This window comes from Pongo abelii, chromosome 2 (genome assembly GCF_028885655.2).
Source record: "Pongo abelii isolate AG06213 chromosome 2, NHGRI_mPonAbe1-v2.0_pri, whole genome shotgun sequence".
In the NCBI taxonomy this organism is placed as follows: domain Eukaryota; kingdom Metazoa; phylum Chordata; class Mammalia; order Primates; family Hominidae; genus Pongo; species Pongo abelii.
Genome location: NC_085928.1, coordinates 101,819,066 through 101,844,101, shown reverse-complemented (window position 1 = coordinate 101,844,101; position 25,036 = coordinate 101,819,066). Strand labels below are relative to the sequence as shown.

Sequence of the window (25,036 nt, the reverse complement as noted above, 5' to 3'; positions counted from 1 at the left end):
CCCATGCCCCGCCCCCAGGGCAGCATATACCTCAATGACTTCGCGCGCGTGGTGAGCAGCGACCATGAGGCCGTGAACGGTATCCTGCACTTCATTGATCGTGTCCTGCTGCCCCCCGAGGCGCTGCACTGGGAGCCTGATGATGCTCCCATCCCGAGGGTATGACAGGCACGGGCCTGGGAGCTGGAAGACAGGCAGCTGGGGGCCTGGGATCCTCCCTTCCCGCCTGGCCTAGCTGTTTATGAGAGCCTTTCCTCAGAGAAATGTCACCGCCGCCGCCCAGGGCTTTGGTTACAAGATCTTCAGCGGCCTCCTGAAGGTACTGCTCCCATGTGGGCCTGTCATTGTGGACACATGTGCACATGTGTGTGCAAGTGTCTATGCATACCTGTGTGTGCATACCCACCTGTGTGCACACTGTCCTGTGTGAGCCTGTGTGAACTCATGTGTGCACAAGCCACATCTGTGTGCATGAGCACCCCAGGTTGAGCACATAGGTGTGCTTATGTGTGCCCACATTCCTGACAGCAGTGTGCACAGTTGAGATGTGTGCACACACATGCCTGCCTGGGATGGTCACAGATGAGTGTGGGTGAGTGTGGAGCCCCTTCCTGCTCTATGGCACAGCCCCCTGCCTTTGCTCACTAGTCTCTGACTGGGCTGCGACTGCCACATCTTTGCTGCACCCCACCAGGTGGCCGGCCTCCTGCCCCTGCTTCGAGAGGCATCCCATAGGCCCTTCACAATGGTGTGGCCCACAGACGCCGCCTTTCGAGCCCTGCCTCCGGATCGCCAGGCCTGGCTGTACCATGAGGACCACCGTGACAAGCTAGCAGCCGTTCTGCGGGGCCACATGATTCGCAATGTCGAGGTGGGTGCAGCCCCCAACCTTGGTCTTCACTGTCTGCAGCTCAGCCTGCCTCTCCACCTCCAACCATGACTCCACTTGCTCAGGCCTTGGCATCTGACCTGCCCAACCTGGGCCCACTTCGAACCATGCATGGGACCCCCATCTCTTTCTCCTGTAGCCGAATGCGGCCCGTGAGTCTGGGGAGAGGGCTTGGATGAAGGGAGTAGGAGGCAGGGGCCCTGGCAGTGGCAGCTGGAGTGCACCTGTGACCCTCGCATACCTCATATTTTCTCCTTGCAGGGTGAGCTCATGGTGGGTGAGGATGATGCTCGCATTGTGCAGCGACACTTGCCCTTTGAGGGTGGCCTGGCCTATGGCATCGACCAGCTGCTGGAGCCACCTGGCCTTGGTGCTCGCTGTGACCACTTTGAGACCCGGCCCCTGCGACTGGTGAGGGAGGCCAGAGGCAGACGGGCAGAAGCCCACCCCGCCTGTGGTGTCCGTCCACCTGACTTTGCTGTGTTGGCCTCCCTCCCTTCCAGAACACCTGCAGCATCTGTGGGCTGGAGCCACCCTGTCCTGAGGGGTCACAGGAGCAGGTACAGGGCTAGGGGCTGAGTGGGGGTGGTGGGGTGGGGGCAGGCAGAGCCCAAGGACCACCAAACTCAGAACCACCCAACTGCGGCCTGACTCCTTTGGCCCAGGGCAGCCCTGAGGCCTGCTGGCGCTTCTACCCGAAGTTCTGGACGTCCCCTCCGCTGCACTCTTTGGGATTACGCAGCGTCTGGGTCCACCCCAGCCTTTGGGGTAGGCCCCAAGGCCTGGGCAGGGGCTGCCACCGCAACTGTGTCACCACCACCTGGAAGCCCAGCTGCTGCCCTGGTCACTATGGCAGTGAGTGCCAAGGTGAGCATTGCAGACACTGTTGACTAGCTCCTCTGTTCCGCAAGAGAGCCAAGGCACAGCTCTGGCCATTGTCCCTGAGAGAGTGTTGGGGCGTCCAGGGCTGGGGAGCTCTGGGTGGTGAGTAGATTTTACTAGCGGGAGTGCTCGGGAGAGGCAGGGCGGGGGTGTGGACGGTGCAGAACCTGGGGAGGAGTGCTGGGGGGTCTGGATGTTCTCCAGGACATGGGCCTGGAGGGATCTTAGCAGTGTGGGGACATAGGTCAGGGACAGATGGCAGGGCTAGGCTGGAGGTACATATATAGGGGTCCTGGTGAGAGCCCCTGGCCCCACCTCACTTCTCCTACCCCATCCCCAGCTTGCCCTGGCGGCCCCAGCAGCCCTTGTAGTGACCGTGGCGTATGCATGGACGGCATGAGTGGCAGTGGGCAGTGTCTGTGCCGTTCAGGTTTTGCTGGGACAGCCTGTGAACTCTGTGCTCCTGGTGCCTTTGGGCCCCATTGTCAAGGTGGGCCATCCCTGCCTGCCCCACGGCCTGATTCCTTTGGCCCTTGTGGGCCAGTCTTTATCTTCCTGCCTGTCCCTCTCCCCAGCCTGCCACTGCACTGTGCATGGCCGCTGTGATGAGGGCCTTGGGGGCTCTGGCTCCTGCTTCTGTGATGAAGGCTGGACTGGGCCACGCTGTGAGGTGCAACTGGGTGAGTAGCCCCGTGCTCGTGCCCACCCTATACACTTGTGTACATGTGCACACATCAGTAAAGGCACCAAGGGTGGGCGGAACGGGCAGAGGCCAGGAAGGCAACTACTAACCTGGTTCTGGGGGCTGGGCCCTGGGGGACAGAGCTGCAGCCTGTGTGTACCCCACCCTGTGCACCTGAGGCTGTGTGCCGTGCAGGCAACAGCTGCGAGTGTGGCCTGGGCTATGAAGGGGATGGCCGCATGTGTACAGGTAAGCAGATGGGCGGGGACATGGAGGTGGGAGGCCCCCACTCCCCTGCAGTCACTAGGTCCAACCACTCCCTCCCTGTCCTCAGTGGCAGACCTGTGCCAGGACGGGCATGGCGGCTGCAGTGAGCATGCCAACTGTAGCCAGGTAGGAACAGTGGTCACTTGTACCTGCCTGCCCGACTACGAGGGTGATGGCTGGAGCTGCCGGGCCCGCAACCCCTGCACAGATGGCCACCGCGGGGGCTGCAGCGAGCATGCCGACTGCTTGAGCACCGGCCTGGTGAGCAGGTGGGGGAACCAAGCAGCCAGGGTGGGGAGGCCTGGCAGACCTTCCGACCTCTGAAGGGTGAAGGGCGCCCACTGCTCTCCCCAACCCCAGAACACACGGCGCTGTGAGTGCCATGCAGGCTACGTAGGCGATGGACTGCAGTGTCTGGAGGAGTCGGAACCACCTGTGGACCGCTGCCTGGGCCAGCCACCGCCCTGCCACTCAGATGCCGTGTGCACTGACCTGCACTTCCAGGGTGTGTCCCCCTGCCCACTCCCAGTATCCATTTCATTCCTCAGAGCCGGCCAGCTGACCGTGCACCCCTCCATTCTGCAGAGAAACGGGCTGGCGTCTTCCACCTCCAGGCCACCAGCGGCCCTTATGGTCTGAACTTTTCGGAGGCTGAGGTGGCATGCGAAGCACAGGGAGCCGTCCTTGCTTCATTCCCTCAGCTCTCTGCTGCCCAGCAGGTGTGTGGGGCCCAGAAGTGTTGGGGGAGGCCTTGACTGAGTCTTGGGTCTCAGTATCCCCTCCTGTTCCTACAGCTGGGCTTCCACCTGTGCCTCATGGGCTGGCTGGCCAATGGCTCCACTGCCCACCCTGTGGTTTTCCCTGCGGCGGACTGTGGCAATGGTCGGGTGGGCATAGTCAGCCTGGGTGCCCGCAAGAACCTCTCGGAGCGCTGGGATGCCTACTGCTTCCGTGTGCAAGGTGTGTCCACCCCACCGAACCCTACTTCCCCTGCTCTGCCCCTTCCCACCAATCTGCTGAGCCACTGACCTGCCTTTCCTGCAGATGTGGCCTGCCGTTGCCGAGATGGCTTCGTGGGTGACGGGATCAGCATGTGCAATGGGAAGCTGCTGGATGTGCTGGCTGCCACTGCCAACTTCTCCACCTTCTATGGGGTGTGTGGGGCCCACCCTTGGGGGCGGGGAGGGGATGCTGGGATCCCTGAGGAGGAAGTCTGCTGATAGTTCTGTCTTTCCACCGTGCCAGATGCTACTGGGCTATGCCAATGCCACCCAGCGGGGTCTCGACTTCCTGGACTTCCTGAATGATGAGCTCACATATAAGACACTCTTTGTCCCTGTCAATGAAGGCTTTGTGGACAACATGGTAACCCCCAAGGGTGTAGGCAGAGCAGAGCCCGAATTGGCCATCTCCATCTGGCCCAGGCCAACAGGCCTTGCTCTGCTCACAGACGCTGAGTGGCCCAGACTTGGAGCTGCACGCCTCCAACGCCACCCTCCTAAGTGCCAACGCCAGCCAGGGGAAGTTGCTTCCGGCCCACTCAGGCCTCAGCCTCATCATCAGTGACGCAGGCCCTGACAACAGTTCCTGGGCCCCTGTGGTGAGTCTGGCCACTGTCCCACCCCGTTGGCCCTGGCCCTGGCCCTTGCTCACCGTGGGCCTGACTCTGGTCTCCCTGCAGGCCCCAGGGACAGTTGTGGTTAGCCATATCATCGTGTGGGACATCATGGCCTTCAATGGCATCATCCATGCTCTGGCCAGCCCCCTCCTGGCACCCCCACAGCCCGTGAGTTGAGGAAGGGGGAGGCAGAGCCCTTCCTGGCACCCCCACAACCTGTGAGCCTGGGGAAGGTGGTGGGACAGCTCCTGCCAGGTCAACACTCTCCCTGTTTGTAGCAGGCAGTGCTGGCGCCTGAAGCCCCACCTGTGGCGGCAGGCGTGGGGGCTGTGCTTGCCGCTGGAGCACTGCTTGGCTTGGTGGCCGGAGCTCTCTACCTCCGTGCCCGAGGCAAGCCCACGGGCTTTGGCTTCTCTGCCTTCCAGGTAGGGCTGGGTTGGGGCTGCCATGGCGGGTCCTTGGATCTCGCTCGAGGCGCCTCGCCACTCACCCCTCTGCTGCTCCCAGGCGGAAGATGATGCTGAGGACGACTTCTCACCGTGGCAAGAAGGGACCAACCCCACCCTGGTCTCTGTCCCCAACCCTGTCTTTGGCAGCGACGCCTTTTGTGAACCCTTCGATGTGAGCATGGAAGTGTGGCAGATGTGGGATGGGCCCAGGCCCTGGTCACACCCTCCACCAACAACCCTGCTCTTCTAGGACTCACTCCTGGAGGAGGATTTCCCTGACACCCAGAGGATCCTCACAGTCAAGTGATGAGGCTGGGGCTGAAAGCAGAGGCATGTGCAGGGAGGAGACCACTTTTATTGCTTGTCTGGGTGGATGGGGCGGGAGGGGCTGGGGGCCTGTCCCAGACAATAAAGGTGCCCTCAGCGGATGTGGGCCATGTCGCCAAGGAAGGGGGTCTTCATGCAGCCGGTGCAGAGCTGGTCCATCCAGAGGGGTGCCTCGTGCTGCAGCGGCGTGCGGCGTGGGTAGAAGGTGAAGTCCACGCGGTAGTTGAGCAGGCAGCTGAGGGAGGCCATGTAGAGGTCAGAGAAGCGCACGAGGCGCCTTGAGAAGTAGGTGGGGTTGTGGAAGGTGCGGAAGATGCTGCCGAACTGCGCGTTGAACAGGGCCTTGGTGATGCACCTGGCGAGGAAGACATGCTCCACTCAAGGGGTGGGCCTGGGGTGGTGGCTTGGCTGGGACTCCTGCCCCGGCCCCACCTGCTCACCTCAGCTCCTGCCGCTCTTTCATCCAGGCAGCCAGCACCTGCCTCGACTCTGCGTCCTGATAGGTCTGAGGACACAAGGTGTGCATTGGGTGCGTGCACCCAGGAGGCTACCGCCCTGGCCCTCCCACAGCCACCCCGGCCCACACCTGCATGCGCTCCAGCAGCCCCGTGAGCGCCTGCTGCCATGTCAGCGAGTGCATGTACTGCTCCGTGTTGATGATGCGGATCTCACGCTCCAGCTCGGGGATGATGGCGCCTGTGCGCCAGCCGTGCCGCAGCATGAGATCCTGGTGGGTGGGGCGGCGGAACTGGGCTCAGCGCCAGTTGCTGGGGTAGGGGGGATTCCTGGCCCTCCCCCACTGCAACCCAGCCCTGCCTCCCTCACCGCCAGATCACTATAGAGGTGGTCCCCGAAGTAGAGCACGCGGGGGCCACGCCATTCCGTCAAGCGTAAGAAGTCAAACAGGTTTCCCTAGGGAGAGGAGGGGAATGCTGCTGAGCCAAGTGTGCCTTGTCCTCCACCAGTCCTCCCTCCGGAATCCCCAGAGGCAGCCCAAATTCAGCCGGATGCTGGCTGCCCTTTCCCGCGGCCTTGCTGCTCCCTCCCTGGGCCCTGGTCCTTGTCACTTTCCCCTCCTACTTGGGAAGCGGATTCTGCCTGCTGCAGGAAGGTGCCCTACAGGCCTGGCATGGTGCCCATGCCTCGAGGGGCTCCTGCCTGTGGTCTCACATGTACCCCAGGTTAGGGATTGAATTCCTGTTTGTAAAGAAGAAACTGCAGGGAAGGCTCTGCAGCCCTGAATTCCTTGCTGGCCTCCCCTGCCTCAGTGCAGAGGGACCTGGCAGACCAATGGCAGACCTCACCAGGGCCACCAGCATCTTGGAGCCAGAGAAAGATGGGGACACTCAGCCAGGCCCACATGTAACTGGGGAAGCTCACAAGGCGGCAGAAACTGAGAGGCCCAGAGCGGGAATCACCGGACTAGTGCTCAGGCAGCAGCCACCAGGGCAGGAGTCCACACCCCAAAAGCGAGAATAATTGACACCCAGCAAGCACAGTTCTTGGAACAGTCTGTGCATCCCAAGCCTCAGAAGTGGAAGCGCTGGGGGAAACAGGTGGTGTGGGGGAAGCCAACTGCTGAACTAAGTTCAAGTGGAGGGGCAGAGGCCTAGGCAGGCCCTAGACCAAGAGAAAGAGTTTCAAAGGGCAGGAGACTGAGAGACTCCTAGTGACAGGCAGGATCCAACACACAGTGGAAGGCAGCTTCAGAATATTGGGCATAAAGAACTGCCTGAAAGCTGCCAGGGAAGAAAGTCATGTGTTTCTCACAAAGGTGTATGACCCTCTTTAGCTGAGGCCGGATGCCAAGGCAGGAGAGAGCAGCGCCCTCAGAGCTGAAGGGACGCACCTGGGCCCGAGGGCTGTGGAGAGTTTGGGTGCAGAAGGGTGGGACGCAGAGAAGTGGGCAGGGCTGAGAGGGTGGGAGTGTTTCCTGCAGGCCAGGCCTGGGCATTGGCCACCCCCACACTGCTCCCCTGGCCAGCTGCTGGCTTCCCCCTCCTCCAGCCCCAAGGCCTTTAGAACCCCTAGCCTGAAGAAGCCCAGCTCAGCCAGGATTTCCACATTCCAGCCAGGGCTAAACCTTAATCACTGCCTGCTCATAGACACCTAATCCCACCTCAACACCAGGCCCTCTCATTTTCCTAGCCAGGTAAGAAGGAAGAGTTTCTCTAGATCACCCAATGAGCTGCCCCCAACCAGACTTGTTCTGGCTGCAGCAGAGTGCTCAGCCCCAAGAAATGACACCATTCATCAGGCATTTCACGATCTCTGACCATTCTTGTTTTTTGAAGACAGGGTCTTGCATTGTTGCCCAGGCTAGAGTGCAGTGGTGTGATCACAGCTCACCACAGCCTCGAACTCCTGGGCTCAAGTGATCCTCCCACCTCAGTCTCTGGAGTAGCTGGGACCACAGGTGCATGCTACCATGCCCGCTAATTTTTTCTATTTTTAGTAAAGATGGGGTTTCGCCATGTTGGCCAGGCTGGTCTCAAACTCCTGAGCTCAACAAGCTATCCTGCAGCCTCAGCCTCCCAAACTGCTGGGATTACAGGCATGAGCCACCGCGCCTGGCCCACCGGCCATTCTGAGGGCTTTATACCACAGCTTCAGTAGAGAGTATTACACCTCTTTTGCAGACAAGGGAAGCAAGGCACAGAGGTCAGGCAACCAGGCCAGGCTCCCTCTGCTGAGTAGTGGAGTTAGGAATTCAAAGCCAGGCAGCTTGACCCAGAGGTCAAGCTCTTGAGGGCACTCAGACCTGCTCCCTGCCAGCCATTGCCTGTGTGAGGCTGCTCAGGGCCAAGGAGCTGTGCTGCTTCTTCAGAGGCTGCCTCTGCACAGCCTGGGGCCCTAGCTAGGCCCCGTGCCCCCACCACATGCTGCTCTCCCCAGATGGCCCTTACCTGCCGATAGATCTTGCCCTTTTCCAAGCGGGTGATCCGGTCCCACTGAAGTGAGCCCTTCTCATCGAGTTTTCTGAAAGGCCTGGGGTGCAGGTAAAGGGCTTGACTTCCAGTCTGTGGCTGGGCCACGGGCCGGGCAACCCCCATCCCTCCTCCGTAAAGGCCCACCTGCTCAAGTGGATCCATGCCAGCAAGGGGGTGTTCTCACCCCAAGCACATTGGGCAGTGGGCAAGGGCCAGGTTGGCCTCCTCCTTCAGTCCCCTCATTGGGGTGGGGCCTCTATTCCCCTTCCCTGCCCTGCAACCCCCACCATGCCCATACTTGCGCCGGTCAGTGAAGAAGCTGGGCTTGTCTGCCTGGACAATGACCACATCGAAGAGCTGGCGCCAATCAGGACCCACCATGTGCCGCATCCCCTTGTCTCTGTGTGGAGGAGGTTCAGGTGGCAAGTAGTCTGAGGGCGGCTCTGTGCCTGCTCTCCCCACCCAGAGCCCTGGCCCTGCTGTCCCTCCGTCCACAGGGGCTGGACTCACACGAAGCTGAAAGGACTGTTGGTGATGAGGAACAGCTGTTTCCCATGGGCCACCAGGCGGCTCAGGACAGCAAACGTCTCATCCCCTCTCAGGATGTACTTCTCTAATGGGGCAGATGGGTCTGTGAGGGCCAGCCCTGCCACCTGCTCGGGCTGGCCAGGGCAGGGCTTCTGTCCACACTTACCCATGTTCTGTTCGATCCACTGGTACATGAGGCCCTTCACGTGCACGTCTCGGATGGCGTCCTGGGAGCAGTGGAGGACAATGAGGGTGCAGCAGGGCCCAGGTGGGCCTGTCCCGCTGTGGCTGGACTTAGCCTTTCCTGCCATCTGAGGGCAGGCCCAGCATCCTCACCGTCACGTCCTTGTAGAGGTGTGCTTGGTCAAACTCCAGGCTGTGGCCCAGAAAGTAGTCCACCACGCAGGACAGCAGAGCCATCTCCGGTAGCGAGAAGATGTCCATGAACTGCTTAATGGAGGGACCCTGGGGAAGGGGCCATTGTCTCAGACACCCTTTGGGGCCCCAACCCCTTCAGTGCTGGAGACGAGGGCCCCAAATCTGCCTTGGGACATGGGCACATGTCTGTGGGGCAGGCTGGCTGCTGGGGTATGGAGTACCTTGCCATAGAAGCCACTCATCTGGTATAGTGGGATGTGCTGAGTACCCCCATACAGCTCAATCACCTCCTCGTCTGGCACAGGCTGGAGGCCCCTGAGCAGGCCCAAGATACCATCAGTCCAAGGTAGTCCTGAGCCAGACCAGCAGTGTAGGGTGGGGCGGGGGCGGGGTTGGGGCAGAGCCGACTGACCTGTAGGCTGTCCCCAGCTGCACGTAGTGGAAGGCGTCAATCTTCATCAGAAGGCTCTGGAGGCACCAGGGAGGCAGGACGGACGGTGAGGAGGCAGTTTCACCACGGCCCCAAGCCAGCCTCTTTCAGCCCATGCCAGAACCCCAGCTGGATGGTACAGAGGGGTAATGACCATACCAAGAGGAGGCCAAGGAGGGAGCCCCTATACAGGTCCAGCCACTCACCTTCTGAATGTCATAGTGGAGGCCACGGATGGCAAAGCTGGGGTTGTAGTCATACTTCCGAATCCCCTCTGGGTACTGCCAGGGGAAAGGGGCCAGGCCTAAGCCAATAGCCCTGCCAGACCTGCTGGCTGGGTGGCCACCCCAGGGGGTCAATCCAGCCACCTGCCCAGGGCGGCTGCCAGGCAAAAGGGCCAGGGGAGCCCCACGACTCAGCCCTGAGCTTAGGCCAAGGTGGGTCTGGCTGGCCTCCAAGCCCTGGGTGTGTTGGTGGCAAGGACCCCTGCCTCACCTTGTAGTGCTCGATCAGGATGTCACGGGCGGCGCTGAAGATCTCCGGGTGCAGTGCGTCTGCATACTGGGCCAGGGTGTAGTCATAGTCAAAGCCGTAGACCTCAACATCACGCAGGCTGATCTCGTTGTTGGCGTAGATGGCTGCTGGGTTCAGGAGACTGCAGACCTCGGGGGGCAGGAGGTCTAGAGGAAGGAGATGCAGGGAGGCAGTGATGGAGATGATGATCCCTGCCGCAGCTATGGCTCCTGAGCACTCTGTGGGGGCCTAGCCCTGTGAGCCTCAGAAACGCCCCACAATGACACCTCTTATTCCAGTGCTGCAGATGGTCAAACAGGCCCAGAGAGAAGTCACTTGCCCAGGGTCACGTGGTTAGGGTAAGGCAGAGCCCCTGGCTGGAGCTCCTCCTTATGGTTACACCTGCCTGCATTACACTATCTCCTGTAGCCCACCAGGTATACTGAGCCTGTGACTACTCCAGGCCCTCACCACTAAGCCCCATCAGACACAGGGCCATGCTAGAACCCTGGCAGCAGTCACTCAACTCCTCACTGCCTAGCCCCAAAACAGCTGCTTTTGGGATGCTCTACAGTGCAAAGCCTCCCACTTGCTCAAAACCCATGCAGGAACACCATTGAATGGCCCCCCACAATTCAGCGCCGCCTCTGCTCCTCTCAGTTGCCCTGCCCTGCCCCCTGGCCTCATCTCTCAGCCTCCCTGGGATTATGTGTGAGGATAGCATGTGGGCACTGAGGACTCTAACCCAGAGGGGCTGGCTCTATATGGCCAGACTAGGGGGCTGAGACCATGGATGCTGACTTTTCTACCTTGCCCAGAGCTGGGACTGGGGCTCAGGAACATTAGTGGGAGGGGGAACCCCTCTGCCGATCGGGCTGCCAGCTCTGTGCACTTCCCACAGCCCAGGGAGAGTGAGGCCCCTCTAATCAGATTTCAGCTGCCCGCCAGCCCATATAATGACATTTGCTGGCTCTAGCCAGGGAACATTGCTAATTACGACAGTCAGGACGTGATGTCAGGTTCTGGGCCATTATCCGGGTTGCTCCTTCTGGGGATGTGGTTGTGGCCACCCCAAGTCCCTGGCTGCTCCCAGGAGGCTGCAGTTGGCTTTGAGGCCCACAGCAGGGTGCTGAGCAGAGCACTGTGTGGCATGGGCTCTGGGGTCCCAAGGAGGCAGATGGGGCTGAGAGGCCCCACGTTACCTGCCCTGGTTTCCCTATGTGTACAATGGGGAAAGTGGAAGGGAAAGGAAAGGGAAGGAGATGTGCTAGGAAGGCCACATGCAATGAGGTCAGCCAGACAAGACCAGGCCCTCCCTCTCACGGCTATGACTTCAGGAATGTCGCCTCACCTCTTGGGCCTGTTTCCTAGTTTCTAAAAGGGTAGGAAAAATTGTACCAAGTGGGGCATGGTGGCACACGCCTATAGTCCCAGCTACTCAGGAGGCTGAGGTGAGAGGATTGCTTGAAACCCAGTAGTTCAAGACCAGTCTAAGCCATATAGCGATACCCTGTCTCTGTGAAAACATTTTTAAAAAGAAAAAAAAATTGTACCAACCTACAGAATTACTGAGAGGGTCATATGGAAGGTGCTGCTCTGTGCATCAGTCTCACTCTGCACCCGCACATATGCAGGATTAAATGGGTGATATGTTTCCTGAGCCTATGAGCATCCTGTCCCCAATTTCCCAGTGTCCCTCCAGAAGCAGGGGCTGCAGGGAGAAGGGAGCAGGCAGGACTAGATGTACAGGGCACTGCCTTGCAGGGGCCCCAGCTCTAAGGCTCCAGGGGATCCCTGTCTCAGCCATAACCCCAGCGCCGACGACAAAGCAGGAGCTGCCAGGCCAGAGGGCCAGGGAAGCCCCACAGTGTGCCTGACAGCTGCTGCACTCAAGAGGCAGACACCTCACTGATGTGCTCCGTGCCCAGAGCACTTGCCTCAGAGGCACTCTGGGAACACAGGGCTCCATTCCCCCCCTTTCCTTTGGAGCCAAGTTCAGGGTGTGGGTGGGGGATCAGGTGTGGCTGGTTCCCCAGGCCAGCACAGAGTGGCTGCTCCGAAGATCCGTGGGTGTAAACAGGAGTCTTCACTTGGATGCAGGTGAGACAGTTGACTGCAACGCTCTAGGGAGCTGCTTCTGAGCCACCCCTCAAGGCCCAGGGTTCTGGTGTCACTAGGACCCTGGGCCTTGCCCTTCCCATGGCCCTGAGTTCCCGAGTACTACCTGTGACTGTGACTCTTGGTGCAGAAGACCTGGGAGGGTCTGCTTGACAGTGCAGCCCCTTGCTGGCACAGAGTCCTGGTTAGGTCCAGGCCTTCACCTCTGCCCTTAAGGATGTTCCCAGGGGTCCAGGGGCAGACAGTCCTCCCAACAAAGCAGGATGGGGAAACAGCCACAGGGCCTGGTGGCCTGGCCTGATTTCTAGACTAGAAGAACCTTGGCTCTGGGGTGACAGCGGCCTGTTCCCTTCCATAGGTGGTGTGGGTGGTGGGGGGCGGGGGGGGGCAGCTGAGGGTGTGTCCCACCCAGCATGTCCAGCAATTGCCCTCCTTTCTCCTCAGCCCTAGCTCCCACACCTGCCCATGGTGCCAGGTCCCAGGGCCAACTGCTCCCTAGCAGCCGTGACACTTGTGGATGCCTTAGAGGCTTGTCTTGTTCAATCCTCACTCCCATCCTGTGAGGCAGTCCCACTTATTCCCCCATCGTCCGGAGGAAGAGACTGGGGCTCAGGGAGGTGAGGTCACTTGTTCCAAACCACCCAGTAACAGGCACCGGGTTTGAGATCACCATTCAAGTCATCCCACCTGCATTAATCACTCTGCCCCTAAGCCTAGCCTCCCAATGTCACCACACTGAGGCCAGGCGGGTGGGGGCTGGGGGACTGAGGGACCTGCTGCGCTGCTCTCAGTCCATGGGCAGTAGCCCAAAGCGGACCTCGGCGCCCAGAGTTGTGAAGCTGGCTCCTGCTGGTGCTCACCATGGGATCTTGTGGGAATGACTTTGCTCCTTGTATGACAAGAGGAGCTTAGAGGGCTGTGAGGCTCCAAAGATGCAGGCAGGCCTAGGAGGACAATGTCCAGTAGATCCCCGTGCTCCTCCCTGAAACCTCCAAGACAGGCTTCTCAGGATACTCTGAGGGTCTTCTCCGGGCCCAGAGCAAAGACTTCTTAAATAACGCTGGGCCGCCCCTCCAGACACAAACTCAACCCGGGACCTCGAGGGTGGACAGATGCCCAAGGCTTCAAAATGACCATTCCTCAGGGGCCTTTACCATCCTGCCTTCACTGGTCAAGAAGTGATTCTCCGCCACCCCACAAAGCCGGAGTGAAAACCCCTGTCTAGCCAGTTGGAATCTTCCAGACAGGGCCACTTTGTCTTATCAGACAATGAAAGCCACGTCACCCCTGGGGGTTCCTTCGGAAGCTCTCCTGCCCTGCTTGGCCTGGTTCCAGTCATCACTCAACCATGGGACAGAGAGGCCCCAGGAACGCGTTTCATGCTTGAGAGAGGGTGAGGCTTGCCGGGGGGCCACCCAACTGGTCAGTGATAGGGTCACGACCCAAACCACATCTGTCTGCTGCAGAAGCAGGGCCCCACTAGACCCACGGAGACAAGCAGACAGATGTCCAGCACTCTCAGCTCTGGGGCCTCACTAGTGCTCCCCAGCCGGCCCCCTCCAAGAAGGGGCCTCAGCCTCCTCACGCCATTTCTCAGAGAGAGAGAGCAGGGACAGGGAGGTTAAGTGCCCTTTGCAGCCCTAGTCTGAGCTCCAGGGGGCGGGGGTGACTTGGCTTCTCCCAGCCTTCGCTTCCCGGGCTGAGAGGGGGCCGGGCCTCCAGGGCGACATCGAGGTGTCTGGGAAGTCCAACCGGTGTCCCCTTTGGTCCGGCCGTCCCCAGGAGCCCGTTCCGCCCGGCGCCGCTCGCTGGCTTTGTCCACAGCACTCTCCCGCCCCAACTAAGGGCTGGCCGAGAACAAGGGGTTGGGGGCGTTTCCGCCGCGGCTTCACGGCAGGCGGGACCCCGAAGGAAGTCGGCGGGGGCCCAGCACTGTGGCAGCCGCTCGAGGAGCCCCAAGCTCCTGCAGACCGAGCCGGGGAACAAACCTCCCGCCCGCCCCCGGGCGTCGGGGCGCCCCAGAGGCCCCCGGGATGAACGGCCGGAGCTTCTCGCGAAAAGCCGCCCGGCCCTTGGGCTCCGGGGCCCTGGCGAGCCCCACTGGGTGTTTCCCCGGAGGAGCGGCGCCCTGGGGCTCGGTCCGTCCGTCCGTCTGTCCACGCGGAAGACACCCCGGCGCACGTCCCGCCCCGGCTCACCCACCGTGCACCAGTCTCCGCATGTCCTGGTAGCGAGCCCATAGGTGCGCGCTGAGGTCGGCGCCGCCGGCGGGTGCCTGGGCGGGCGCGGAGCGCGGGGCGCCGGGGCAGTGGGCGCCGGGACCCTGGGGGCCGCAGCCAGGGCAGGATGGCGAGGACGAGGCGGCTCGCGGCCCGCCGTGGCCTCCGCACAGCAGCCAGCGCCGAGCTGCCGCCCGCAGCCCCGCACCCACCATGCCCACCGCGCGCCGCCCGCCGCCCGCCGCCCGCCGCCCGCGCTGCCCTCGGCCCTCCAGCCGCCCGCCGCCCTCCGACTGCGCGCCCGCCACGGTGGCCTCGTGCTCCTCACGGCGGCCGGCCAATGGGTGCGGCGCGCGGAGCCCGGCCTGCCAATGGGCGCGCCCCTCGGCCCGGGGGGCGGGAGGCCCCGGACCCGGCGGGGCGGGGCGGGGAGGGCTCTCCAGCCCCCTCCCCCAGTCTCCGGCGCGGCCCGGGAGGACTCTGCGCCCCCCTTCGGCCGTCACGCCGGCGTCGGCGGCGCCTTTCCCTGGCCCCAGCCCTGGAAGTCAGAGGGCCTAAGAGCGGCCGTCCCTGAGAGGCTCCGGACGGCCGAGGCGCCGAGAGGAGACAGCCGGAGCGCGACGGGTACCCCCCGGGCCCCCGGGTCCTCTGCCGCCCTCCCCGCTCCCGGGTCCGCCCGCCCTACCCTGCGCCTCTGGATGCTTCTGACCCCAGATCCTCCGCTCCTCCCCCTAGTCCTGGTGCTCTCCTTTCCCGGGGTCCTGGTCCCCCGTCTCTGGGCTCAGACTGCCCACTGACCAGAGCCCGGGCCAGTCCACTCACTGGTCTGACAAATAAAGAGCCTTTCCCGCGCTCCCCGGTGCCAGGCCCACGCTGGGAGAGGCCGAGGGGCCTGCAGGGCAGCCGACGTCCACTAACCAGGTGACTGGGCCGTGCGCTGCAGGGTTGTGGGCCACGGTCACTGCGCCCGCTTGGTTCGGACCTCGGTAACGGGCCGCACTGACCCGTCAACTCCCGGTTTCCCGGCGCACGCCCCTCGTGAGATGCTGTGGTCTTTTCTAGCAACGTCGCCAGGCTTTCCAACAAAATTCCTCTTTCCTACGCAGAACCGCTCTCCACTCTCATTTCTTCTGCTCAGATCCGTATTCCGAGCCCGCACGCATACCAGGCTGTGCTCAGGGTCCGGAGGAGGCCGACCCAGTACCCGGGGGCCCTGTCGGAGGGGAGCCAGCTGGGCGCGCGCGCGTTGTTTTCTGACGTGGCCTCGCTGTCTTTCAGGGTGTGTGTACATTCGAAACTCCACTGAACCTTGATTGAAGGCCTACAGTGTGGCAGTCCATGGCCTGGGGACTGGTAAGGATTGAGGCCATAGGATGGGCTCGAGTGTGGCAGTGTCCCCAGGGCCCCAGTGAGCTAGTGGGTGTGCTGGGAACCTGGCCACATGTGAACCTCCTCCAGGCGAGGGGATGCCCTGCAGCGTCCAGCCGTCAAAACCTCCTGTAGAAATGGGAGCGAGCATCAAGCCTGTGTGTGTGCATGCTTGGGGGAGTCTACCCGGAGGAGAAAGAGGCTTCCTGGCTGGCCCTCCAAATCCTGCTGTACAGGCGGCAGCTCAGGCTGCTCACTGCGGGCCCTATGACCCTTTCTGGGGCCCTGCTTGCTCTCTCCAGTCTGCTTTTGTATATTTTGTGTCCATATCACCAAATCATCTCATTGGTTCTAAGCTTTCATTTACCTTCCTTAGATTGTCTAATAGTTGTCTCCCTTCTCAAAGCTGTTCCTGCAGTTTTTATTTTAGTCCTAGGTAATGGGGTGACAGCCCCTTTCAGTTATCTTCAGCAAGCACAACAGCATGAGAAGACGCAATTACAAGTGAAGTCTCTTAAGTCAGAGCCCTGCTTCTACCTGGCATAGTCTGTGAAACTGTCAGTTAAGAGAATACATGTAAAGAATACACGTTCAGACTGGGCGTGGTGGCTCACGCCTGTAATCGCAGCACTTTGGGAGGCCAAGGCAGGAGGATCTCTTGAGCCCAGGAGTTTGAGACCAGCCTGGTCAATATAGTGGGACCCTCGTCTCTACAAAAAATTAAAAAATTAGCCGGGCGTGGTGGTGCACGCCTGTAGTGGTGGGAGGATGGCTTGAGCTGGGGAGGAGGGGGTTGCAGTGAGCCGAGATTGCGCCACTGCACTTCAGCCTGGATGACAGAGCGAGGTCCTGTCTCAAAAAACAAACAAAAACCATGTTTGGGAATACATGTGAAGAGCGAGGGCTCTGCCAATCATTATCATCATCATAATGAATATTCTAACTAATATTAATCAGTTACTATGCTCCAGGGTTGTGTTCAGTGCCTCATTCCTATTACCGCACTAAATTCTCACAGCGTCAGAACAAGGCCTCCGTTTTACGGCTTAGGGAATTGAGGCACAGATGGACTAAGGGAGCACCTGTAGAGCAGGGATGTGGTTTGGTAACAGAGTGCATGCTCTTTATACTGCTCTTCTGCTATTATTGTGAATAAAGCACCTACAAGTGCCTGTAGAACTGTAAGCGCCCCATACAAGATAGTTTTTATTAATTTTAGGGATCTCACGCGGCGCTTACTTAGATTTTTGCTGTGATAACTGATAAAGTTCAGCTTTCAACAGTCCATATCAAATTCTGTTACTTTAGAAGTCTAGGCACCAATCACGTCTCCGAAATAAACGCAAGGCATTGCATAATTGCATTTTGGAATGTGGTGCTGTACATAGTCCATCAGAGAGGATCATCGCTTCTATCTGGGTATTAGGAATAAAAATGGCGGTGGCAGAGTAGGGGGCGCGGCTGCCAACTCCGAGCTCAGACCTGCACTGGGGAGGCAGGGGGCGGGGCCGGGCCGGCGCCACGTGGGCTGTCCTTCCCTTTTGGGCCGCCCCACCTCCAGAGCTGAGGCGCCTGCATCAGCTCCTTCTGGCCTTGCTCGGCTTCAGGGAGCACGCGCGCCCTGCTGTACTCTGATTGGCGGAGCTGAACGCCCCCGCTGCAGCCTGATTGGCGGATCCGCCTCGCTTTAGAAGGTCGGCGCCCAGTTGCGGCACTCGTGCGCTTACCAGGCAGTGGCGTAGGACGGCGCTCGCTAGTCGCCCAGGTCGCCGTACACGGCGAGAACGGGCGGGGCGGCTTCGGCTGCGTCCGGGCGATCCAATGCCTAGTTCCGCCATATCCCTCTCCACGACCTCGGTCGAGCATGTTCACCAGGGCCCAGGTGAGACGGATTCTGCAGCGGGTGCCCGGGAAGCAGCGATTTGGCATCTACCGGTTCCTGCCCTTCTTTTTTGTCCTGGGAGGAACGATGGAGTGGATCATGATTAAAGTGCGCGTGGGCCAGGAGACCTTCTGTAAGTGAGGGGGTAGCAGTCTCTGTTTCCTTTCAGGAAGGCACGAGGCGGTAGGGATCCGTTTTTCTGGGGAGTATTCTCAGATTGCAGACCGCGCATTCCACTCAGAGCGCTGGGCAAGTGCAGTTCCATTCGCTTGGCAGTCAGGGCGGCCCGGCTCTCCTGTAGGCCGGGCACATTGGCGTCCAGCCTTGTGACCTTCCCTGCACTTAGAGGCGAGATCACGTGCTTCTTCCAGCCCTCTCACGCCTGCCCTTCACCCCTGCCGGTGACATCGTTTGGGCTTAAGGAACAGACTTGCTCACAACAATCGTAGAAGGGGGTGGATATGAGGGGTCAGGGAAACTCCTGCTAACTAGTCATTTCTCTTTGGACTCTTCTGTCCAAACTCTGGAGGGAGCTGATCTGCCTGACTTTGCTAATTACCACTGCCTTTACAGGGCAGTCATTGGCACCAGGTCTTTGGTCTGGGTCCAGATGATCAGCACTGTAAAGACAGTGGTAACGCCTGGCACTGCATTACTGAGCATTAACTCTGGACAGGCCAGTTCCTTTCAGGAGGACTTCCCCAACCCCTCGGCCCTTTCTGCTTTGCCCCTCTCCTGAAACGCTATCACTTGTGAATTGCCAACCCACATTTTAAAGAATTGTTACATTAGCGATTCCTAAAGATCCTTAGTCCTTCTGTTCATCCATTCATTGATACTTAATGAGCATTCTTGAGGGGCTATAATGAACAAGGCAGAGGTGTCCCTTACCCCAGAAGAGCTCTAATGGGAAAGAAGATGATAAAGACAATTACCACACAAAGTGATCAGTGCTGTGAGAAGGAAGTGGGAGGAACATAGGACTCTCGGGTGGGCGCCTCAACTGGACTAGATGGTGCAGGGAAGGCTTCCGGAAGCAGCTACCAAGTAAAGTAGGATCTGAAGACTGAGCAGGTGTCAGTCAGATGAGGGGAAGGTGTGTGGAACTGAAAGCATCTCCATGGCAGTGGTAGGAGCACTTGTGTGAGAGTATGCTGTGTGTTTGAGGGATTGAAGCAGATCAACAAAGTGGGGATGGCTAGAAGGGTGCCTGGGCAGGGTGGCAAAGGGACTGGAAAACCAAGAATGGATCCCAAAGATTGAGTCATTTTAAGGAGAGGCTTTAACAGGTGGAGAATGGCTCCTTGTGGACAGATTGGTAGGAACAGTTACGCTGTATGGCTGTCCAGAGTTGAGACGGTGGCCTGGTCTAGGTTGGGGCAGAAAGGATACCAAGAAGGGGTGGAAGTAAGAGACAGCCCAGAGGTAGTACTGACAGGGCATGGTGATTAAGTGGACTCAGGAGATGAGGAGTGGAGGCTTCTGGTGGGACACCTGGGGCAGGGAGTAGTGCATTTCCTGAAGGTGCCCAACACAGGCAGGGCCATCCTGGGCACCATCTGGGACGTGATGAAGTAGATATGGTTATACAGAGCTGAAGCTCAGGAGGCAAATCTGGGCCAGAAATTGGGATTTGTGAACCATTCACAAGCAAATTGTGATGGAAGTCAAATCCCAACATTTTAATTTAATTTATTTATTTTTTGAGACTGAGTTTTGCTCTTGTTGCCCAGGCTGGAGTGCAGTGGTGCGATCTTGGCTCACCGCAACCTCTGCCTCCCAGGTTCAAGCGATTCTCTTGCCTCAGCCTCTGGAGTAGCTGGGATTACAGGCATGCGCCACCACGCCCGGCTAATTTTGTATTTTTAGTAGACATGGGGTGTCTCCATGTTGGTCAGGCTGGTCTCAAACTCCCGACCTCAGGTGATCTGCCCACCTTGGCCTCCCAAAGTGCTGGGATTACAGGCGTGAGCCACTGCGCCTGGCCCAAATCCCAACATTTTAAGGGTAACTGAGAATGGCCAGAGAGGCAAGGAGGGAAACCAGGAGGATTTGTTATCACAGAAGACAGGAGGTTAAATAAGTCTGGCTCTGTGAAGGGGAAGTAACCCCCCTTCGTCTAGGAGAGACTGCAGGATATGCAAATAATGATCGAGAAGGAGAGGGTGGAGAGAGGCTGGAGATACCCTTGAGAGGGTGGGAGAGGGCGGGACCAGAGCTGGGTGACAGCAATAAGCCCTTGGAAGTTAGCTGGAAGAGTTCCTTATGATGACTTTCCTCTGTGAAGGAAGAGAGGAAATGGCCATTTGGGGGTGGATGAAAAAGAGTCAGGATGATGGCTGAGGAAACAGGATTGTCAGACGCCTCAACGGGCCCAGTTAGAAGCATCAGTTGGCCCCTCAGTACACAGCAAGCAGGGTGAAGCATGGGGAAGGAAGATGGATTAATCGGTGGTTGGGGTTTTGAGGGTGTGTCAGGAAGTTAAGATATTGACAAGAGTATGAAGGAATTTTAGCTGATTTGCCAGGAGAGAGAACAAGAAGTGGCTGAGCGGGTAAGATGGGGCCAAAGGCCTGCGGAAGAAACGTGAGGTCCAAGGACAGGAGGGCTGGAAAGGTAATGGGGGTTGTGGTATGAACAGAAATCCTTCAGAGGAGCCCTGCAAGTGACTGGAAGATGTTGAACGTGAAGGGGACTGGAGCTTCATCCCCATGGGTAATAGTGGTATCTGGGGAGAAGGCACAGGACAGGGGCAAGGAACCTGAGCTAGAGGCCAGCACTTTTGGTGACTGAAGGGGCATGATGGAGAGCAGGTGCCCAAGAAAGATGGTGGCAGACAAATGGCATGAGCCATGAAGGAAGATTTTTTTTTTTTTTTTTTTTTGAGACAGAGTCTTGCTCTGTCGCCCAGGCTGGAGTGTAGTGGCACGATCTTGGCTCACTGCAACCTCTGCCTCCCGGGTTCAAGCGACTCTCCTGCCTCAGCCTCCCGAGTAGCTGGGACTACAGGTGCCTGCCACCACACCCGGTTAATTTTTGTATTTTTAGTAGCGACAGGGTTTCACCGTATTGGCCAGGCTGGTCTCAAACTCCTGACCTTGTGATCCGCCTGCTTTGGCCTCCCAAAGTGCTGGGATTATAGGCGTGAGCCACTGTGCCCGGCCCGGAAAGAAGATTCTTTACATGAAGGTGGAGAGTCAAAGGTCTGGCAAAGCAGCAGCTGGAACAAGGAAACTGATCTCCTCTCCCCACCTGAAGGTTTCTGGGTATGGGAGAGGGAGTATCAGAGAGCCAAGAAGCAAGAAGTGCCTTTGAGGAGCCAGGTTTTAGTTAAGAAGGATGACTTCAGAGCACAGAATAGAAATTATGGGGGAGAAGGAAGTGAGGGAAATCTTAGAACACTAAAAGATGTGCTAAGACATGATTCTATCTTTCAAGACACTGACTTTTACCCTATTTAAGTCTAGAACTCCATTATCATGGTCCTCATCTAACTCAAGTTTTAAGTTTATTTTGGCATTGAGTTAAATATTAATGCCAAGATTCAGAAGTAGGTGACAGACCTAGACTATTGGTTAAATTATTCAGATTGAGTGTTTTAATTTTAAATATGTTTCTTAAACATCTGAGCAACTTTTTGTTTGATACAGATGATGTCTACCGTAGAAAAGCCTCAGAAAGACAGTATCAGAGAAGGCTGGAAGATGAATGAGACTGAACTTCAGCAGTCAATAAAGTCAATATGGATTTTTACTATTGGTTTCAGTGCCTTTTAAAATATACTTTTCAGATCTCTTGTTCTGACACAGCTTGTCCTTTATCAGCTGCACAATATTCCAATAACTGTTTTTGCAAAGAATTTTTATAGTTCTGTCTCTGCTTGAGTACTTCCCAAGTCACTGCTGGACAGCACTTGTGGGAAAATTATTTCCTCCTAAAACACTCACTCGATGAATCTAGTCCATGAAATATTTCTTAAACAATTCAAGGATCAATCAGGATGCTTTTCAGTGAAGCCCGAATTGTTTTCGGCAACTTTGTTTTTAGGCAACTAATTATAACCTTATTTACTTTTTTGCAGAATTCAAATTAAATTATAGACACATTCTCTATTGCAAGATCATTTAAACCAGGATAATTATGCAGGTTATATTTCTGCCAGCTACTAGACTATAAACTTTTTGCTAGGGTGGTGGAAATTCCTGATTGACTACGCATTTCTCATGCTAGTGTTCTTGTGAAAAGAAATATGCTCCTCCCTTGCTTGGCTCCACTAAACTGCAAGGGCTGGATCTTCATGAGGACTCTGGGCAACAGGTTTCACACTACTCTAGGATGAAGATGCTGCTGTTCCATTCAGCTGCTAGAAACAGTTGCTCCTTCCATGAGAAAGTGAACCTACACAGTACAAAGCAATCCCAGACTTGAGCTAAATCAGAGGCTCAGTCTATTGAGTGATTTGGCAATTTGACCCCGTGTAAGTTTGGATCAGGCTGGTAGAAAAAGCAGACACCTTTCCATGCTTGCATAACCACATCTAACATCGTTTCAAGCAAGAAAATATCTACATACTAAAGACTAAGTTTCAGAATAGTTTCTAACTATTGCACGAGAATAAAGCTGATGCTTAAGGCCATAGGGTATCCTCAAGTTAATGATCTCTGCCACAAACATGTCTCCTAATTTTTTCTAGATTTTTCTTCTAATTTTAGTCCACTTATCTTAGAACCAATTCAGTAAAGAACCATTAACTACTCACATCTCCTTAAAGCACTACCTACACTACAGTACAGCAAGCCCAGAGTCACAGCTGGGAGATGGCTTGAATGTGAAAGGCCAGTAATGACCTCTGCCACCAGGGAGAGGACGGTGGTTCATCGTATTCTCATGCCCACAGTTGTGTCATCTAGGATTCCTGGTAAACTTAACCTGATAAACCATTTTTAGTGACTTGACTGCTGTATAAAAACTATAGTATGATTCTCAATTATATGGCCATATTCCATGTTTGCCCTAACCCACCTTTAGTTTAATATTTGATACATATAGAAAATATGTCATACCTTTTACAAAGAATAATAGTAAACACTAATAAAACCATTGGCTAACTTTTGTGTCTGCTGTGGGTTAATTCCCTGGCCCATCCCCCTGCTTCCACCCCACAGAGGACTATTAGACTGAATTTTGTGTTAGCCTTCCCTAGAGCTTTCCTCTCCATTTCTTTTTCTTCTTTCCATTAGAATGTTAATTTATTGAAGGACAACAGATTTTGAAAATGATGGCCAGGGTTGGTGGCTCAAGCCTGTAATCCAAGCACTTTGGGAGGCTCAGGCAGGAGGATTGCTTGAGGCAAGGAGTTCAAGGCCAGCCTGGGCAACATACACCCTGTCTCTATTAAAAGAAAAAAGAAGGCCGGGTGCAGTGGCTCACACCTGTACTTTCAGCACTTTGGGTGGCTGAGGCAGGTGGATCACCTGAAGTCAGGAGTTCGAGACCAGCCTGACCAACACGGAAAAACCCCGTCTCTACTAAAAATATAAAATTAGCCGGGTGTATGGCCGGGCACGGTGGCTTACGCCTATAATCCCAGCACTTGGGGAGGCTGAGGTGGGCGGATCACGAGGTCAGGAGATCGAGACTATCCTGGCTAATACGATGAAACCCCGTCTCTACTAAAAAATACAAAAAATTAGCCAGGCGTGGTGGCAGGCGCCTGTGGTCCCAGCTACTTGGGAGGCTGAAGCAGGAGAATGGCATGAACCCGGGAGGCGGAGCTTGCAGTGAGCCGAGATCACGCCACTGCACTCCAGCCTGGGCAACAAAGCGAGACTCCGTCTCAAAAAAAAAAAAAAAAAAATTAGCCGGGTGTGGTGGCAGGCACCTATAATCCCAGCTACTCAGGAGGCTGAAGCAGGAGAATCGCTTGAACCTGGGAGGCGGAGGTTGCGGTGACCCGAGATCGCGCCACTGCACTCCAGCCTGGGCAACAAGAGTGAAACTCCATCTCAAAAAAAAAAAAAAAAAGATTGGACAACTTCTGACTTTTAGGCAGGTAGACTACCAAAGCAATTATTGTATTCAATGGAAGACAGGTTTTCAGAGCATATTAGTTTGGATGCTATGAGTGAGAACTCATTTGTTAGGGTGCAAGCTTTTTTTGAGATGAGTTTCACTGTCACCCAGGCTGGAGTGCAGTGGCATGATTATAGTTCACTGCAGCCTTGAACTCTCGGGCTCAAGCGATCCTCCTGCCTCAGCCTCCCAGGTAGCTGGGACTAGCTAGCTACCATGCTTGGCTAATTTTTAAATTTTTTGTAGACAGAGTCTTGCTGTGTTGACCAGGCTGGTCTCAAAATCCTGGGCTCAAGAAGTGCTCCCACCTCAGCCTCCCAAAGTGTTGGGATTACAGGCATGAGCCACTGCGCCCAGCTAAGGTATATAAGCTTTTAATTTTCTCTCAAAAATATTTTTAACTCTCCTACTAGGAATATGACTCTATCCTACTTATCAGACACTGAACTATTTAAGGGAACTTAAAGTGAGGCCAGGAGTAGTGGCTCATGTCTATAATCCCAGCACTTTGGGAGGCTGAGGCAGGAGGATTACTTGAGCCCCGGAGTTCAAGACTAGCCTGGGCAACGTGGTGAAACCCTGTCTCTACAAAAAGTAAAAAAATTAGCCAGGCCTGGTGGTGTGTACCTGCAGTCCCAGCTATTTGGGAAGCTGAGGTGGGAGAATCACCTGAGCCAGGTCAAGACTGCAGTAAGTATGATCCCAACACTGCACTCTAACCTGGGCAATGGAGTGAGACCCTGTCTCCAAAAAAAAAAAAAAAAAAAGCCGTGAAAAGAACTGCAGTACCGCCAACTGTAAACTACAGGGCATAAATTTTAATAAATTTCAAGAACTATACTTATTTCAGAATGCTGAAAACCTGATTAGCATTTATTGCTAGAACTCCACCTCCACTGTGGTGCTGGGGAAAGAACATGGGCTTTGGAGTGTCACTTTATTATCTGTATTTATAGAGAAAGTACCTAATAATAGTACAAGAGTAGTACAGCCCCCAAAAAAAAGAAAGAAAAAAAGTAGTGAATAAATGAGTTATTTTTGTTCATCTAGCAGTTCTATTTTGGAAGTCTTACCTACATCCCTGATGTGATATTTAATCTCCATTTTTTGTGTGTGTTTAAATTTTTCACACTGAATTAACTCTCTTTAAAAAAATATACTCTTAGCCGGGCGCGGTGGCTCATGCCTGTAATGCCAGCACTTTGGGAGGCCGAGGAAGGCGGATCACGACATCAGGAGATCAAGACCATCCTGGCTAACACAGTGAAACCCCATTTCTACTAAAAACACAAAAAATTAGCCAGGCGTAGTGGCGGGCGCCTGTAGTCCCAGCTACTCAGGAGGCTAAGGTAGGAGAATGGCGGGAACAACAACAACAACAAAATATATATATATACACACACGCTCTTGGACCCTGTTGTTTTCCAAAGTAATTCATCTCCTAGTAAAGCATGTTAGTGCTTAGTCTTCACACGTGTATTAAA

The 25,036-nt window shown here is 56.4% G+C and overlaps 2 protein-coding genes across 3 annotated transcripts in view; one reads left to right on the top strand and one right to left on the bottom strand.

The window, feature by feature from the left end:
* STAB1 (stabilin 1) overlaps positions 1-5,318 on the top strand; it is a 28,833-nt gene extending 23,515 nt beyond the window's left edge. Inside the window, exons 49-69 of the mRNA XM_024244405.3 lie at positions 19-159; positions 260-319; positions 695-871; positions 955-1,041; positions 1,151-1,300; positions 1,393-1,449; positions 1,555-1,756; positions 2,112-2,261; positions 2,347-2,451; positions 2,595-2,702; positions 2,788-2,981; positions 3,081-3,225; positions 3,306-3,439; positions 3,515-3,680; positions 3,765-3,874; positions 3,966-4,085; positions 4,171-4,320; positions 4,402-4,506; positions 4,617-4,763; positions 4,846-4,959; positions 5,038-5,318. Coding sequence (XP_024100173.3) covers positions 19-159; positions 260-319; positions 695-871; positions 955-1,041; positions 1,151-1,300; positions 1,393-1,449; positions 1,555-1,756; positions 2,112-2,261; positions 2,347-2,451; positions 2,595-2,702; positions 2,788-2,981; positions 3,081-3,225; positions 3,306-3,439; positions 3,515-3,680; positions 3,765-3,874; positions 3,966-4,085; positions 4,171-4,320; positions 4,402-4,506; positions 4,617-4,763; positions 4,846-4,959; positions 5,038-5,094 — 2,679 coding nt within the window. The 3' untranslated portion in view covers positions 5,095-5,318. The remainder of the gene's footprint in view (positions 1-18; positions 160-259; positions 320-694; positions 872-954; positions 1,042-1,150; positions 1,301-1,392; positions 1,450-1,554; positions 1,757-2,111; positions 2,262-2,346; positions 2,452-2,594; positions 2,703-2,787; positions 2,982-3,080; positions 3,226-3,305; positions 3,440-3,514; positions 3,681-3,764; positions 3,875-3,965; positions 4,086-4,170; positions 4,321-4,401; positions 4,507-4,616; positions 4,764-4,845; positions 4,960-5,037) is intronic.
* On the bottom strand, positions 5,123-14,573 carry NT5DC2 (5'-nucleotidase domain containing 2). Of its 2 annotated transcripts, XM_002813643.6 has the most exons (14): positions 14,214-14,573; positions 9,876-10,060; positions 9,587-9,661; positions 9,363-9,418; positions 9,172-9,265; positions 8,909-9,037; positions 8,739-8,799; positions 8,555-8,657; positions 8,343-8,444; positions 8,021-8,102; positions 5,940-6,026; positions 5,701-5,841; positions 5,555-5,619; positions 5,123-5,469 (listed from the first exon to the last, which is right to left on the bottom strand). In XM_002813643.6, the coding sequence occupies exons 1-14, from the start codon at positions 14,443-14,445 to the stop codon at positions 5,208-5,210; spliced, it is 1,674 nt and encodes a 557-aa protein (XP_002813689.4). In that variant the 5' UTR covers positions 14,446-14,573; the 3' UTR covers positions 5,123-5,207. The 2 variants fall into 2 exon arrangements, with proteins under 2 accessions (XP_002813689.4, XP_054408102.2); XM_054552127.2 differs by lacking the exon at positions 9,587-9,661 and having other exon boundaries at positions 14,214-14,464.
* Positions 14,574-25,036: the final 10,463 nt, after the last annotated feature.

What these genes read in the sequence shown, in the direction of transcription:
- NT5DC2 (XM_002813643.6), bottom strand. Translation starts at nt 14,445, where the DNA reads ATGGTGGGTGCGGGGCTGCGGGCGGCAGCTCGGCGCTGGCTGCTGTGC. An exon ending in TCCACTATGACATTCAGAAG is followed by an intron (nt 9,419 to 9,586) that starts GTGAGTGGCTGG and finishes TGGTGCCTCCAG; the next exon opens with AGCCTTCTGATGAAGATTGA. An exon ending in TGAGTGGCTTCTATGGCAAG is followed by an intron (nt 9,038 to 9,171) that starts GTACTCCATACC and finishes CCCCTTCCCCAG; the next exon opens with GGTCCCTCCATTAAGCAGTT.